The 17,968-nt window shown below is 41.1% G+C and overlaps 1 protein-coding gene across 4 annotated transcripts in view; it reads right to left on the bottom strand.

The window, feature by feature from the left end:
- The window catches only part of gramd4a (GRAM domain containing 4a), a 53,857-nt gene extending 46,279 nt beyond the window's left edge, over positions 1-7,578 (bottom strand). The window contains exon 1 of one of the 4 annotated variants that reach the window (XM_084909430.1): positions 7,180-7,578. In XM_084909430.1, coding sequence (XP_084765556.1) covers positions 7,180-7,208 — 29 coding nt within the window. In that variant the 5' untranslated portion in view covers positions 7,209-7,578. Of the gene's footprint in view, positions 1-4,541; positions 7,145-7,179 lie in introns of those variants that run through there. The other 3 variants (XM_084909429.1, XM_084909428.1, XM_084909427.1) reach the window with 3 other exon arrangements.
- Between the last annotated feature and the right edge of the window lie 10,390 nt (positions 7,579-17,968).

Genomic DNA, 17,968 nt, shown 5'->3' with positions numbered 1-17,968 from the left:
ATTTTTTTTATGGCTACACTAACATTTCCTATCAGCACAGTAAACAACCTTATGATTGCCTACAACCCAGTCAGACCTCTCAGGTCATCAGGTTCAGATCTTTAACTATACCCAGAATCATATCCAAGTTTGCTGAAGGTGCTTTCAGTTAATGTGGTCCTGTTCTCTGGAACAACCAACCTGCTCACTCGAGATCAATTACATCTGTATTTACATTCAAAAACAGACTCAAAACCACACAGGCCTACAATTAATAAGTTTTGCTGTTTTGTTTTATTCCGTTTTGCTGTTTTCACTGCCTTAAAGCAACGTAAACCTACACAGTTTTTTAAAGTTTCTTCATTTTCTATGTTAAGCACATTTTGTTTTCATCTAATGAAATCTGTTATATAAATAAAACTGTTATTGTTGCGAGATAATGAAAGGTATGAAAGTATGTAACCACAACCACTAACAGTCTAACATTAACATTGTGGCATGCACAAACTGTGTCAGTTAACATCAAAGACACGATCAGACAGACCGCTTCATTCTGTCGCTCTCACCCGAAGCTTTTAGTGCACCTGCTCTGCAACGTCTCAATATGCTCAGCTCCTCACTTGCATCTTATCAATATTAATTAAGTAAACTGATATATTTGGATTTATTGATTATTATATTACATTTTAGTTGTTCTTTTTGGCAGACACCTGAAGCTAAGCTATCGTTATCATATTAGAGCTAGAACAAAAAAAACCCCACAAAAAACACTGGTGCATCCCTAAGGAAAGCCTCTTAAAAATAAATATTTAAAAAGAAAAAAAAAATCCCTTATTGTCGGTGGAAACCCCGATCAGTTTTTGCAGCTGAGCACAGACCCCCAGAATATACAATAAACATGGCTGTGATGGGTTTTGGTGCCAGTAAAGATTAAAAGTAGTTGTTCTGGATTTAATCCTTCCGAGACCTAATCAGCTTGACCGAATGCCTGCCATACAACAACATGACACAGAGTTTATCTGACTGGACTCCTGTCAAGACTTTGCTTTGTGAATGGCTGGACAGCCGTCAAGCTTTCTAACATACTGACTTGTTGTCAGACTCAGGACTAGTCCAACTTTCTTACTCCTTTTCTAAAAGCTCAGGAGTGGCAACCTTAGCTACCAACCTGCTTTTCTTATTAACTGCCCATTTGTTTGTTATGCCTAAAGATTGAATCACTTCTTTCTTATTGCAAATACTGTAAAAACTCTTATTTCATCAATCCTCAGCAGCCGATCCCTGCACAAGCAACAAATTGATCAGACCTGCCATTATGAAGAACATTCAAAGGCCTTTAAACAGCGTGTTAGGAATTATAATTTTCTACAGTGGGTAACTCCTCTGAGCCCGCATAAAGGGGACTCGTTTGAAGCTCATTAGATTGAAGCACAAACTTCATAAAAGTCTAAACACTTCTGTGGAGAGCCGCACTAACAAACTAGAGTACACATCACTCCTCGTGTCTAAGAGGAAATAAGACAAGGCAAAGACGTAATCAAACAAATGACAATTAGACTGGCACCGAGGCAGCAAGTCTAGCAGTGAATTAAAGACAAGAAACAGGCCACATGGGCACATGTGAGTGTAAATTACAAACGTGACTGGTGGGTTTATCCCCGCGCCCCTCCAAGGGGTGAATGGAAACCTGCTGAGTGGCAGGTTAATAAACACTTCCTTCCACTTGCCTAGACACCTGTCACGCTGTCACCTGTCTCGCAGTAACCACCCGAATCCACTCACAGCATGCTCGGTGGATCAGCTCAGATGGTCCCTATAGTCAACTCAACCAGGCTGTTGATTACCTATAACACAACACAATCAGTAAATAAATAAATCAATAGTGCCTGCTGGAAAAGAAAATAGAGGCACATTTGGATACAACCCCAGAAACTGACATTTTCAGTCAGAAAAATGTCAGCGAATGACGCAGCATTGAGTCTCGAGGCAAACTCCTATTCAAGCGCACATTGCGTGTTCCCATGCTATTCTTTGCCTCCTTTCACCGGAGTGTTCTTCAGGCTACCTCCTGTTTACTTATTTCCTTTTTAAAAAGGTTCTCTTTCTCTGGTCCAGGAGCAGCCTCAACCACAGCAGCTTAAATAGGAGGATGAAAAGATGAAAAGAGAGGACAGAAGGAGGAGGAGGAAGACGTGGAGGAGGTGGAGGAAGGGGCTTTAGCTCAAGGTCTGATCGCTGCGACTGTTACTGTGGGTACACACACAAACAGCCCTCATGAGTCATTTGCTCGGCTATGTACAAACACAAAGACACCTCAGCCCACCTTTACCTAATCATAAGTCACCGTGAACACACCAGCCAGGGGAGAGAGCCTGGTGCTGTCATAAAACCAAACAACAGAGCAGCAGAGAGATGCAAACTCACATATGCACATAAAACAAAATTACAATGGCTGAAATGGTTTATTATTGTATACCTTAGTTAAGGGTGAGGAGCTTTACAAGCCTGGTGTATTAAGGCCTAATACACTTTGTGTGTGTGTATACATGTCTGTGTCTTCTTGGGATATCGCCTGCTAATGACCTTAATAGCCTGAAGTTACTCGTGGTCTTGTGGGTCACGCTCGCTACAACAGCCAGACATGGTCATGCTTTTGCAGGCAGTCTTATGCCCTTTGGTCGACTTACTCAAGAGTTATTTCTGCAACTTGTGGTTTCCCATGGAGGTGAAACTAAAACTAAAACTGACATTTTACACATCTCAAAAGCACTCAGTTAAGTTTTATTTATATAGCACCAAATCACAACGACAACAGGAGCCTCCAGGGGCTTAATACTGTAAGGTAAAGACCTTACAATAATACAGAGAAAATCCCAATAACCAGACAACCCCCTATCAAGCACTTGGCGACAGTGGGAAAGACAAACTCCCTTTTAAACAGGAAGAAACCTCTACCAGAATCAAGCTTAGGGAGGGGCAGCCATCCGCGACCAGTTGGGGGTTAGGGGAGGGAGGCGACAGCAGAGAGAGACAGGACTAGAGACATACTAGGGGGGACAATAGACTAATGATAACTAATGATTTAGTGCAAAGTAGAGCAGGGCGATATGACCAAAAATATTTATCACGATATACATTTGAAAATTTGGGATAACGATATGACTGACGATATAATTGACACTAGACAAAATACTTTACAACTCCACAACTTTATTAGTGCCAAAAAACAAAAAACAAAAATATCAATGTATTTTCACTTAAACAAGCAGCTGCTTTTTATCCGCATTAAAGTTATATAAAAATTTAACAGTGCAAATGAAAATTCCTTGCTGACAGTTTAACCAAAAGGCATTTCCAGTGGGAATTGGCCGACATATCCTCAGCATAACCATGTATAATATCCACAAAACTTAAAAAGAGGTAATACACACACAATACGGTAATATTATGTTGAAGCGCAGTGCGTATCACTCCGCGAGGCTCCTGCCTACGATAGCCATAATGCTCCGACAATCCATCAAGCGGTGCGGGTTCGTAGCTTAGCAAATCGTACCAAAACATTTGACAGATTTTTGAGCGCCGAGTACCACATAAAATCATTTCGAGGTCAGTAAACACAACCAGAATTCATACATAAGGCACACGGGATTATAAGGCACACTGTCGATTTTCAGAAAAAATCAAAGGATTGATTTTAAGTGCGCCGTATTTTCCAAAAAACACGGTAACAACGAAGGCCCGCTAGCATGCGCTACCAAAAATGTGCTTTGTTGCGTATCTGACGGACGAAAGCTAAACCAGTTCCATACCACTGAAGTTGCAGCATTTTTACAAACCAATTCTGGTTCATCCGTTTCATTCAACGATCCGCTTTCGCCCTTCTCATTCTCCGTCGCCGCCATGCTTTTTCCGCCATGAGCGTATGAAAACAAAGGCACTGCGCATGTGCGTTTTACCCATATTCTATCGCGATATTTCATTTTCTTATCGTTGCCCAACATTATACCGGTATTACTGTGAAAGGTATGATATGGCCCAGCCCTAGTGCAAAGTATACACACAGATGTTGAAAAGGGGTGAATGAAGAAGAAACAGTGCATCATGGGAAGCCCTGAGCAGCCTATTGAGCTGTAACTATGGGCGGGTTCAATGTCACCTGATCAATAGAGGTGACCCAGACCTTTGTCTTTAAGACACTCCTGCAGTTTAACTAACTGGTCTATGTCTGGCTTCAATGACAGATAAAGCTGGGTATCATCTGCATAACAATGAATGTGCTATTCCTTTTAATATTAATCAAAACACCAACTTGTGATCAAAACATTCGAGGCACAAGCTGTGAAATATTTTTGTTTCAGTGGATTAAAACTAATAATACTTAATATTAAGGCTAAAGTAAATACTAAGGAAGGGTCAGGGCTAAGTGAGCAGTACTAATAGAAATGAATAGAATTATTCACTGTAAACAAAGGAAGTGTTTATTAGTAAAACTGCAGATGTCGCTGTTGGGTGAAAAGATAAATGATACAATGAGTAGCCAAATATATTTGTTGTCCACATACCTGGGCAGCCCGCCAAAGTAAAGTCTATGCATGGTGAAACAGCACTGCCTCCCTCTGAAAATTTTACAAACACTCACAGGCCACTTCATTAAATACACCTGTTCAACTGCTTGTTATCCCAAATATCCAATCAGCCAATCACGTGCCAGCAACTAAGTGCACTGAAACCTGCAGACACGTAACTTAAAGTTACATAACTATGCCAGAAATGATGCTGACAAGAATCTGCCACAGACAGATCTGACAAAGCACTCAAAAGCACATTTCTAGTAGCTACTACTACACAAAGTGTCGTCAAGACCTCACTCTGATAAGACGACGCACACACATTCACAAGGTGAAAACCGTAACTTATACACTTTTGCAGCTGGTAACAAAATTCCCAATAAACGTGCAAACTAATCACATTATTGCTTTGGATTATTAACAGCTTCATAGATGTGCTCATAAAATCATGCAAAGCAACTAGGTGAGGAGCCCTATGAAATCAACATAATGCGCTCATCCGGAGGCACAGTGCCCTCTTAAGTTAAACATTTGTCTTTGTAGCCATGATAACGCATTATCATGAGAGACACTCATTACATGATTTTATGTCTAAACATCATGAAATGGTTCTTACTTTAATTTCAGTCATAACTATATCACTAGTGTCCATCAACCATACATGAAAGGGTGCCCAATAAAGCTTGAGCGCTTACACACGAGGGCCACTGTCTGTATATTTTCTGGGACATTAGCAGTCAGGTCTGATAATAAAGGCTTGTTTAAAAAGAAAACAAAGACCTGCCACAGTGCGGTGTTTCCATTTCGGTGACTGATGCTTTAGAACTAGCTTCCCGTTACAGGTGCCTTCACTGAACGTGGTGCATAAACCCATGTAGGGACATCCTGCTTTCATCGTCATCCTCATCATCATCCGTGGTGCTTAGTTTCTGTAGAAACAAGGCTGAATAAAGCAAGACACTCACCCGTGGAGCTATTCTCAACTTGTATGAGTTTCATAAGACACTCAGAGACAGGGAGGGAGGGATTAACATGACCTTTAAATAACTCATCTACAGGCAACAGCCAGAATGTTCCAATGGGCAGCTGCAACTTTTGTTCACTTTCCTGCATTAATAATCAGGTGAAGGGCGACAGATGGTCAGAAGAAACGAACAGCGTCAGGCTGCTGACAAGCAGAATAATAACTAAAACAAACAATGGCACTGTAACAGCGCAGAGATATCGCAAGTTTCCATATCAGCATATAGGCATCACGCCTCTGATTAAAGACAAAATCTATCTCGATACATATCATATCGTCACTGTGAATGCTTCTATTGAGCCCAGCCTTTTCATTTGATGTCAACCCTCGGGAGGGAGCAGGAAGGCAGGAGGAGAGCGCAGATATGATGAACTTTAACAAGACCTATTAGACACATCCGGCTCTGTTTGTAGTTGAAAGCAAAACAAAGGTTTCAAGCACAAGCACAGCCCCCAGCGAACAAATACTGACAGAAGAATAATGGTGGGGACAAGGATACGCCAGCTTTTATCTAACCCACTAATGCAACCCTTTAGGCAAAGTGGAGTTTTTGCTCAACGAAAATAAAAAGGCAGGCTTTTTTCCCCCCCTAACATCATGTCCAGGGTTATTTTTTGGGCAGTGCAGCATCTGAATGCTGCCTCTCAGGGTCATGCATGCCGTGTGATGTACCACTGATATGCAAACTCAAACCCAAAAACAAATGACTCATGAGGAAATACTTCTGTTAATATGAATTCCTGCATTATTGAGCGGGGCTGCTGAAGTGAGGTTTACTCAAACAGTCACGATCAGCACATGATGTAACAGCCAACAGCATGGAAATTACACACTCCTTCCTGCCCTCCAGCCCTCTGGTCATGCAGCATCAGCGCTATTATTTCACCTTGTAGTTACATAATCAAGGATATAAACAATCGATTCTTCCTCAACAACTGGTCACTCTCCTCCATAGGATGTTAAAACGTGATTCTGATCAAATAGTAATCACATTTGAACTCCGTATGGCGACAAAAAAACTAAAGCCCTGTACCAACTGGTTTAATCAAAAATCCAGTTTGACAGCACCTTTTAGAGGTCAGAGGTTCCGACTGTAAGTGAACACACCACACGAGCACTTTTTCTTTCTGGGGGTGCAACTGAGGTACAAAACATGAAAATATGTAAAATATTACGCTAACATTTGTTTGTTTTTAAGTGCTTTTGAGTGTTTCGGTTGAGACTAGAAGTTGATTTTAAAAATTCACTGTTACACTGTGCCAGGAAATGAGAAGAAGCGTGTTTTTCCTCTCTTTTTTTTAAACAGCATCAAAAGCCGCCAGACTCTGGCACAGTTAGGCCAAACTAACTAACACAATACAACAAATGTGTCCGTTATACTTTTATCTGTTAAGGGCGACTAATTTCAAACGGATGGTTGAACTTAGGCCTCGAGTTAGCGGTCTCAGGAAAGACAAAATGAAAACCAAAATAATCCGCATTTTGGGTGACCCCGAAGAGACGCTGGGACAGCTTGGGTGTCATAAAATAATACCCCCCATTTTTCTCCCTCCCCTCCAGAACGACAGCCATTTGTGGTGTTTCACAAATAAAATAAGCGTTTCTTACCCAGCACGTAAATCGTAGCAAAGTTTCATGAACACTGAGATTGCCTTTTAGTCTGCTTTATCCTTCTGTACACCTGCTGCTCAGGACGTCAAATTAGCGCCAGTCTCACGGCAAATGCCGCTCACTCCGTCCATCCATCCCGACGATACATCCGCTAATTTCTGAAAGCCGACTAAATGTCGTCTCCTGCTGAGAGCTGAGCGGTCAGGCAGGCAGACAGTGGGAAAAAAAATACCAGTTGCGTGTCCCCCCTCCTTCTCCCTGGAGAGAGCTTTCCTGACCAGCGCCGTTGGCCCGGAGCTTGCAGATACCGGCGCTGCTCCGGTCTGTTGTCGATCTACACAGACTGGCAGAGAGAGCAGGGCCGAGGAAATTTCGTCAGTGTGCGGCGCTGCTTTCTTAAAGGGGCCGCTGCCGGGGGCTGGCGCTTCACAGCAAAGCTTCACAAACGGGACGCGAGCGGAAACACAGCGACTTCTCCTTACCACCGCCCTGTGGCTGCCTCTGTCACATCCTGATAAATTATAGAACAGGTGGCTAAACAATGGCCTCGTTATAATGCACTTAATCGCTGTAAATCAACCCGCTACTGCACCAATATCATCTTTTCTATTGAGTCATATATAGGAAATATCTTCAGTGTTATTTTTAATATTTTTTAAAAGTTTATTGTTAGTTTCTCCTGTTAAACTTTCTTCAAATCAACACTAATAACAATATAATATTATATGTTCTCCTGTTTTTGCCCTATTCCTTTTTGCCCTGCCTGCCAGCTGATACTATATATTTACTGTAATAACCGAAATTACACTAATAGCAATGGATAAATTAACAGAAAAAGGAAACACAGGGACAAGAGGAGCCTATAGATTATTTATATGCTTGGAAAATCTAAATTTTTCGGCACAACATCGCATTCTAATTCTGCTGCCAGACGTGACAGGTTTTAAGGGGTGTAAAAGTCATCAATAACAAAAGCTTCCTCCTTTATCTTTATAAAAAATCACTTAGCTTCTTCAAGCACACTTATAAAGAAATTGCTAGCATATTTACAGACCTGTTTGCCAAGGTCTACCTGATATTTCAAATCTCTATGTGCTCTGCCATGGAATAAACAAACAAACACTGAAACATGGTGGATACTGGATCTAGAAGTTAAAATGAGCTCTCCAGGCTTCTTGGAGTTCTGCTGCTATTTGTTTTTCTCTCTGCTGAGATGATCCCACACTCCTTCAGTAATGCTGGGGAGGCCAGTCCATGAATAGTTTTCCACTGTGTTGTTTTCTATCTAGGTAGTGTGGGTCGTTGTGATGCTGGAAAGTGACGCTTTCCAAATGGCATTGCATGGTGGATCAAAATCCCATGGTACTTGTGTTCATCAGTGATGATAAGATCGCCAACACAGCTGGCTTAAATTTCAGCACCAAGCCATGACAGAGCCTCCTTTACAGATGACACTCACTGTTGTACCGCTCTTCTGACCTCCATATTGATAATGATTTGAACCAAAAATGTCATTTGTCAAACGTTTCTGTTTGTTTCCCTTCTTTAAGAATGGCTGTCGGACAGCTATCCACTGAGACCGTTCTAATAAGGCTTCATTTCTTGGGTCCATGACTTTCGGATACTGTTCATCTATTGTAGATGCATTGCTCTGCGTTTGCCCCCTGTGAACCCACAGTAAGGCTGATGTCTTAAATGAGTCAATATGTAATATAAATCTTGAGTACAGCAACTTCAGACACCTTACTTTTGAAAATAGGCACTTTCCATAAATCCTTAAAATACAGTTCAGGATACTAACCTTTGCATAGTCTTTGAGGTCAGTCTTTGAGATTCTCCTGGTCTTTCCAAAGTAACAGAATCCCAGAGGAGCCTCTTGTATGAAGTTATCCCACTGTTTGAGCAATTGTGTGATGAAGTGATCTTGAGCTAACAGACCGCTTTGACCATCCTCTTTCCACTGTTTGAGTTCAAATGAGAAAAAAAGAAGAGAGCTTTGAAAGGAGCGAAGAGTGAAACGGATAGAAACTGAGAGAGAAACAGGAGTTAACTGACCTCTGGCCCCTCAGATAAGACCATAGATTACGGGGAAGTAATCACAAGTGCTTTCAATGGCTGCTGTCAGACTACCAATGAGCCCAGTGAGGATCGCAGTAGCTCTGTCTTCACTAGAGTTCTGCCCTGGTTGGCCTGCAGCTTTGCTTGTGTCGTTTTAGCTTCAACACAAGACAAAGAAAGACAGTAGATGTTTAGATTACCTTCACATTTGTGTAGGCAAATGTGTGAGGCACAGGATTTTCCATATGTAGTTCAAGAGTATTTTGTGCAGACTTTACATGAAAGGGTATACTTAGATTTTGAGTTGTCTAGAGCTTTCTGTAGTATTCTGCATCACTAATCAGATTATATGAAATAAAGCCTAATTAGCAAGACAAGCCTACTGAATAAAATACAGCTTTGCACTACTTATCCGTCTGCTATGTAAAATTTCAGATTGCTATTTGAACAAATAATTACTTTTATGGAAGCAGCAACCTACATCGTTGTTTTGTTTTTTTGTTTTTTTTTTGGGGGGGGGGGGGCAGTATGGAAGTGCCTAAAAGTGTAGTTCTTCAAATGGCCACTAGGGGTGGCTCCAAAAGTGGGTCAATCCTAATGTACTCCTATTTTAAAATGACATCTTTGGAGTTGAAACAAACATTTTTACAGCCAGGTACAGATTTATTCTCTGCAGAGTTCATTCATTTAATTACTTTAGATTTTGTGCACTGGATAGGGTTTGTGGCCAGGTGCTTTTTGTCTTCTTTGCCTTTTGATTGTACAAGCCAGAGTGAGCTGTTCGATTTCTTTAGTAAGTAAATTGTGTTTCAAGCGTGTCTTTTTTGCTAACCTAAGTTAGCATGTAATATCAAAGTGAATTATGAATGCACCTTGTTAACCTTGCTAGCCCAGGTCTACACTTTTAAATGAGATATCAGAAATGAACTGTTGATGTCACCATGTAATTTGGTAATTAGCAGTGGTGCATTCAAAGTTATCACAAGTTTATAACAAACAGTAATACATACTGGATTATCACAGTAGATTATCACTACAGGACATTTTCTTGGAACCACATAATGCTTCACCTGTTTTAGAATCATTGTATTCCAACATGTTGGTTGTTCTGAGCACAGGTAACCTACATATGATGTTTTGGGAAGTACTTTGGACATTGTATGTAGGCATCATCTAAGAAGGACATTCCCTGGGCTCATCGGACAGAACACATGACAGCACATGGACACAAGGAGAATGTTTGACAAGGAGTGATATGTTATCGATTTTCAGGTCAGCGTGACTTACCTCAAAGTAGTAGACAGACAACTGAAAAGTGTGGGATAGCTCAAGATCATATAAACTAACTCTGTCACCTTTAAAAAAAGGAAAGTTTTAATTTTGAATTTAAAAGTACAGGGACTGTCTGTCTCCTGAATCCAAAGTGGGAGCTGGCTCCACAGGAGAGGAGCCTGATAGCTGAAGTCTGCCTCTTAAGACTACCTCTTAAGGAAACACAAGCAGGAGTGACTGGAGATTTGTATTCAGGGAGTAGGATTTAGAATTTGCTTAACTGCACCACCCTGGATCAGATACGCGGACAGTCAGATATTCCGGTCGTTAAGTGATGACGTGACGAATCCTACTTCCGGGCCTAAAGTAGTCTGTGTTTAATATGGCTTTTGTGTTGTTAACATGTTTAATGTTTTGTATTTTCTTCTATTTAATCTCAAAAAGCTCCTAAAACAGTCAGTGATCACTGTTGACCTCCCTCAGCTTTTATTACCGCTAATCATTTATTTAAGCTCAGTTTTTAAAACCTTAGGATGTAACTACAGCCCAGCCCATGCAGCAGTATATGAATGACTAACCTCCTATTGTGGATGGATTATCTCAGTTGTTTTCCTGGCTGAAGTTTGGTCCTTTTACAGCATCCTGCCATGCGATTACATTTGTTCCTGACCACCGAGAACACTCACGTTAACTTTTATCGAGTGGAAAAAAAGTTAGCTTGTTTATATTATGCTAACATAGCTGTGTCGCTAGCGGTCACGTAGCACATCATTATATACCAGCTAGCCAAACTTCAGTAACCCTGCAAACGTCACTGCTGTTTAGTTTTCTGTCTTCATTTATGCTGGAAGTAATAACAGAGCTGTACTTATAATTTGTTTTCCAAACCCCGCAGTCAGGACATGCTATATTGTATTTAGATAGAAACTAGCGAGCTAACTTCCTGCTAACTTCTAACTCCGTTAAATGTCATAAATTCCGTTTTCATGGATGCCTGGATGTTAAACTCAATTGTTACACCTGGTAGAGCAGAACACTGATCATTTTATTAAAGATGAAAGACTTTAGACAGTTTTTCAACTCTCAGTAATGCCATAGTGATCGTTTGATATATGGACCTGCAGCGGAGTTTAGGCTCAGACAGGCTAGTGACATCAGACTTAACGACCGGATAAGGAAACCCATTAAAACCAGCCTCAAAGTAATTAATGCACATTTTTAATGTTCATGTCTTCATGTTAGAGTATGTTAGGGTTCATGGACACATAAACTTTCTCCAAACTTCCTCACAGTAGTACTGGAGACCAAGGTAATGCCATCCTGTCATCAACATCTTGTTAGAAACAGTGTTGCTTATGGTTGTTTTGTTTTTTTTTAAGTTATTTAGTTCTTAATTTTATTTAATATTTTGTTTTGAGTTTTTTTGGAGCTGGCATAATCATCTCTGGCTTCATAGACAGATCGATAGCTGGATATCGTCTGCATAGCTTACAGTTTTCTAATAGTACTGCCCCTTAGGGAGCATGCATAGAGTACAAAAAAAGACGTGACTTAAACCAGCTTGGTGCTGTTCCTTTTATTCCAATATTGAATTACAGTCTCTACAGCAGAATGTATAGTACTAATACCTTTTCTCAAGCTAGGTTAAAGTATGGTAGATGTTTTTAACATGCAACTATACTATTGCGGGAATATTTGATTCAATATGACATCAATCACAAATTCCTTGTAATCTCTATTACATCATCCTCTTGAAGGCCAAAATGAGCCACCTAAACCAGTCCTTCAGTGTGCCCTCTCTATGTCTGTGCTTTGGTCCTCTTATCTTTTGCAGGTTATTTCAGCAGCGGCTTCTTTGTCATGACCTTGCAAAATTTGACCTGTAAATACTATGAGCTCCAACGGGATACCGCTCAGGGTTTCAGATTGTGCAGTAACCAAGAGGACTAAAGCTTTTAGATGGGATTCCCCTCACAGACGCACGCGCACACACGTACACAACAATGGGCTTGTGGCCCGTGATCCTCTTCAGATGTCTTCTAGCAAAACTACCGCTGTTGAGATTTCCCAAATCCTCCCTCTGCGCTCATTTAGAAATCCTGTAATAAATCTCTTAATCCCAAACCAGCATTTTCTACAGGGTTGCACAACCGAGCGTGTCTTATGCAACTGGCCGAGTCAATTATAGAACAGTTGGGAGGAAGGGGAGGACGGATGACGAGACTGCTGATGCAAAACACATTTAGATAAGACGGCTAATTTAATACTAACATGTTGTTCTTCATGGACTTGTTTCAACAAAGAAATAGTAAGATTTTTGTCTCAAAAGGACGCCGTTTTCCTCTTATAGTAAAATAGATAAGATAGAGTCCATCTATCACAGCAGGTTTGATTAGAAAAACATTCCTAGCAGCTGTTTTAGTGTTTGTGTTACTATAGAACCTAAAAGATTCTTGCCCACTGGAATGTAAGCAGGGGTTTGACGCTAACCATCTCATGCAAAATTTCAAATTTAGACTCTAGCCTAAGCGGACTGACACATTCTCACAGATGAGGAACACATAACACTCGCAGAAGAGAGCTTCAAACCAATCAGGACACATCTGTGATCGGTCAACCACAGCTAAACAAACTAAACCACCACAGCTAAACCACCTCCATTCAGCTGTGGGAGGTGGATCCTTGACTCAAGTCTAAATGGTATCCATAAATAGAAATTGTCTTATCAGCCAGTGTATGCCTTGAGAATGTTCAACACTGTTGCAGATCCATACTACTCAAAAATAATAAAAGGAAGAGTTTAGCATCAAGTCAAATGAAATGAAATTAAAAACAGGTGTGCTAGAGGGACAATGATGAGACAAACCCCCAAACATGAACGGTTTTACAGGTGGAGGGCAATGACATTTACCCCTCCTCATCTTTTCTCGCTGGTTTTTCACTAGTTTTATATTTGGCAACATGAGGCGACACTTGGACAACACATCAGTATGTGCCGTTACCTGAAGATTTGCTGTGTCTCCCAGCACAGTCTCAAGAGCATGGAGGAGATTCCAGGAGACAGGCAGTTACTCTAGGAGAGCTGGACAGTGCTGTAGAAGGCCCTTAACCTATCAGCAGGACTGGTATCTGCGCTTTTGTACAAGGAGGAACAGCACAAGCACTTCCAGAGCTACAAAATGACCTCCAGCAGGTCATTGGTGCAAATGTCTCTGACCAAACAATCAGAAACAGACTTCATGACATTGGCCTGAGGGCCTGACATCCTTTATTTGTTCCTGTGCTCACTGCACTGTAAGGTCAATTTAGCATTTGCCATAGAATACCTGACCTAAACCCAAAAGAGCACCTCTGGGACATTATGTTTGTTGTCTGTACCTCAGACTGTCCAGGAGCTCAGTGATGCCCTGGTGCAGATTTGGGAGGAGATCCTCCAGGATGCCCTCACAATGTCAGGGCATCCTCCATACAAGTTTCTGTTGTGATAAAAGTGATAAAGCAGGCTGTTCTTATGGTGCATAACCATGGTGGTTATGGTGGTAAGCGACTCAACTTCCTGTTGAAATGGATTTAAAGTGTTAATGAAGGTGGCAAGGTTGCCTCTCCGGTGGTCCTCCTTGGGCTTTTGCACTCTGTGGGGGTCTGTGGATGTCCTGGCCTGGGTTTCCTCCATGTCTGCTTCATGCTCTTAGGGGCGGGGCTATGGCTCCCCACACCCTCTAGCAGATCGTTACATGGATAAACCTTTTGAACTCAAGCGCGCTCATGCACACAGGTGTACACACGGATGCTCACTGACACAAACTACAGCTTCCTTGGCTACTACCTTAAAGCATATCGTGCGCTGTCAGTCTTGCATGCTGCTCAATAACATTCAATATTTAGTATTTACTCTCACAGGTATCTAGGTTGTTACTTTGACCTCTGTATCGGATTGTTCTCTTGTTGTTTGTTTTCTTTTTTCTTCTTTTAGTAGTGTTGCGAAATCAATCAATGAGAACCCCATGACTGAGGACACTTTTAAAGCATCAGGGATACCGCCCCCTTCATGGCGTCAATTACAGATCAAAGATGTTGATTACAGTAAATGGTACATCTTAAATGGCTAAAAACAGACACAGAACTTCCTATTTCTATAACACCTTCCATACATGGCAATAAACTTCAAGGGCTGATCCTTGACTCCGGTCATCTGTTACCAAGTAAACTACAATGCAGTTAGAAGCTAAATGAATTTCAGGCCTTGGCCTGGCAGGTGTATGGATTCTATGTGTTTGTAAGCGTGTATGCTGCCTTCTATGCTCTAAGTCTCCTACACAATAGATTGTGAAGTCATAGCGCTTCACAAAGCTTGAGACCTTCTTTAATAGACTGAACATCAACTCTGAATGAGCACAAACATGCAATGTGTATAAGATACTTCTGGCTGTACCTGTAATAAAAGGTTAATGTGGTGTCAGTAGCTTTAATAAACATCTTTAATGCAATATCAAGGCTGTAGGATATATTATTAATGCAATGTTAATAATGCAGGTTATATTCTAGCAGTAAAATAATTTTCTGTATCTCCACAGTAGGTGATCCAGCGGATTTTCTCAGTGTCTTCTCTTACTGTCCCCTTCCCCTCTTTCTTTCTTTCTTTCTTTCTTTCTTTCTTTCTTTCTTTCTTTCTTTTTCACCCTTTCTGTCTAGTTGTCTGTCCAATTTGTAATAACTTAAAATAAAATAAATAAATGAACAATAATAATACAGATCAATCAAGTGGACCACTTGAAAAAATAAATCAATTGCGCATCTTTCCTGCCCTTCAGACAACAATTCTGATAGCTGAACAGGACAGGCACAAAAAACAAACAAATTTATATGAAGTGAAAACTTACACTTTCCCCTCACAAGTTGGATTACTGAAGAACAAAACTCACTATCACAGTCCACCAATAGAGGGCACAGTTGTATTAGTTAACTGCTCTTCTTCTCCTGCCTGGTTGTATCCTGCTCATGGACTCCTGCAGGATGCCAGCTTAGTTCTCATGAGTGTGAATTATTTAGTTTGAGTGGCTGTGATGGGACAGAGATAAAGAAGAGGGTAGAGGGTGACTCTGAAAGAGCTCCAAGGCCAGTTGAATGTGCCTACCCAACTTCTCAGGTTTAAGTTAGAGGTTTTTGGTTTGGTTTTTCTCAAAGTGAAATACAGGCCACCTGACAAAATGATTCCTGTTTTGACAAAATAATTACAACCGAGGAAGTTAATGTAATAAAGATCATAAACACAGACAAAGTGTTGTCACTGTACACTTAATGTGTACAGGTTTCACGACTGAGCCATCTAATCCCACCACACATCATATTTTGACAGGCTACCTCTGTTCCAGCTACTTACTTTATCTTTTTCACCTGAGGGGAGGACTGGCTTCAGTTGCTATAACACCTAACCACCCAATAGGCTTGTGAAACATGACCCTGCCTTCTTACCTTTCTGTGTGCCTGTTTACATTTATTTCCTCAGCAATACCCAGTGGCAGCGACTTTATGTGCAAGGGTTTGTGTCACGGACCTAGCACAGCTGCCTGTTCCCAGACCCTGATGTGGCATCTGATCCTCAAAAAAAAAAAAAAAAAATGTAACAAAAAAAAAAGCCCTGCAAACATCTGTCACATGAGTCAGCTGAGGTTAGACATGCGAAGAAGACAGAGGGATTCCACACCTTACAGCTGTAATTCACTTAAGTCTCACATAGTTTAACCAAAAGCATCATTAACGGTCCTATCAGACTCCGTTCTTTGTTCTAAGTCTCCTAATCTTGTGGGGATAGCCATCAGCCTTGGAAAGCCAAAGCAGTGCATCTTTAAAGAAGCTTAGTACTGGGCTTTACAGTGAAAGTCATTTATCAAGAACAACCTGAGAACTAAGTATGAGTAAGATTCACTTGTGGCCATTTTATTAAGTAAACCTGTTCAATCACGTGTTTATGTGAATATCTTGTTTGTTTCTTTGTTATTTTGATCATGTAAACAATACAGAGAATTTCATTTAGCAAAAAAGAGAAAAATAATGCTATACTAAAGCAGAACACATTTCAATATCACTTCACCTCTTCTTATTCAGTAACATATGGAAAAGGAGTGGGAAGAAGTGCAAACTTATTAAATCCCACCGCTTCACCATAAATTATACGTTAATATTTATTCAGCTTCCTTACCGATATAATCTGCTGTAATAATAATAATGATGAGCTAATCACATGGCACCAACTCAATGGACAATCTGGTGAAGTTCACTCTGCGCATCGGAGTGGGGAAGAAAGGGGATTTCATTGGCTATGAATGTGGCGTGGTTGTTGGTTTGTTTCAGAAACTGCTGATCTGTTGGGATTTTCCCCTCACACAACCATCTCTAGGGTTTACAGAGAATGCCCGAAAAGGAGGTCTGCCTCCTTTGTTGATGTCAGAGGAGAATGGACAGACTGCTTTGAGCTGAAAGGAAAGCAACGGTAACACAAACAGACTAACATGCTAACTAAGGTATGCAGAAGAGCATCTCTGAACTCACAATGCGTCACGTGCGTGGCCTCAAAACTTTTGGTCAATAGAAGATAACGATTGGATGTCTGTGAAGGTTCTCAGTCATCCAGGTCATCGTAGTCTAAGGAGCTTGGAAAGAAAGATCAGAAAGAAAGATCCACTACCTAATCACATGAGCCAAATGTCAACATTGACATCCTCGAAAGAGTGACCTTTTGACCCTAGAACTGAAGAAGCTTCTCGGATGAAAGGTGAAACGTCTTCAAGCAACTTAAAGAAGTCCAGACACTTTTCTTTCCAAGCTCCTTAGATAACGATTGGATAAACATTGCCTGGTCCGAATTGTCTCGATTTTTGCTGCAACAGAAATCGTCATAATTGGTATGAACATCATGAAATCATGGATTCCTCCCACCTTGCATCAAGTTTAGGCTGGTAATCGTGGCGTAATGGTGTGAGGGATATTTTCTGGCATTCCTTGGGCTCTTTAGCTCTCTGTAGCCCATCCTGCTTCCAGCAGGACAAGGCACCATGCCGCAAAGCTGAAATCCTGTCAAACTGGTTTCTTGAGCACAACGATGAACACACTGTACTTTGTCGGCCTCCACGGTCATCAGTTTTCAACCCAATAGAACACCTTTGGGATGTGGTGGAACAGGAGACTGGCATCATGGATGTGTAGCCAAGAAATCTGCAGAAACTGTGTGATGCTGTCATGGCCAGCAAGAATATATCATGTCATACAAATGTGCGTAAAACTGGGAGCTCAGATCTTAACCCTAAGTGTAGAACTATGAAATGAGTAACTTCCAGTTTGTGTTACTCATCATTTGTTAAACCGCTAAACGTTGATGTTACCACATTTGCTTGACTGGTGCACATGTTTGAACCAGCCATGCTCCCTTCCGTCGAACAGACACGCTAAGACAACGCAA

The sequence above is a fragment of the Perissodus microlepis genome, chromosome 17 (genome assembly GCF_051167445.1).
Source record: "Perissodus microlepis isolate ML-2025 ecotype Zambia chromosome 17, ASM5116744v1, whole genome shotgun sequence".
NCBI classification, from domain to species: Eukaryota; Metazoa; Chordata; class Actinopteri; order Cichliformes; family Cichlidae; genus Perissodus; species Perissodus microlepis.
Note: the sequence above shows the minus strand (reverse complement) of the source record. Positions and strands in the feature narration are given on the sequence as shown.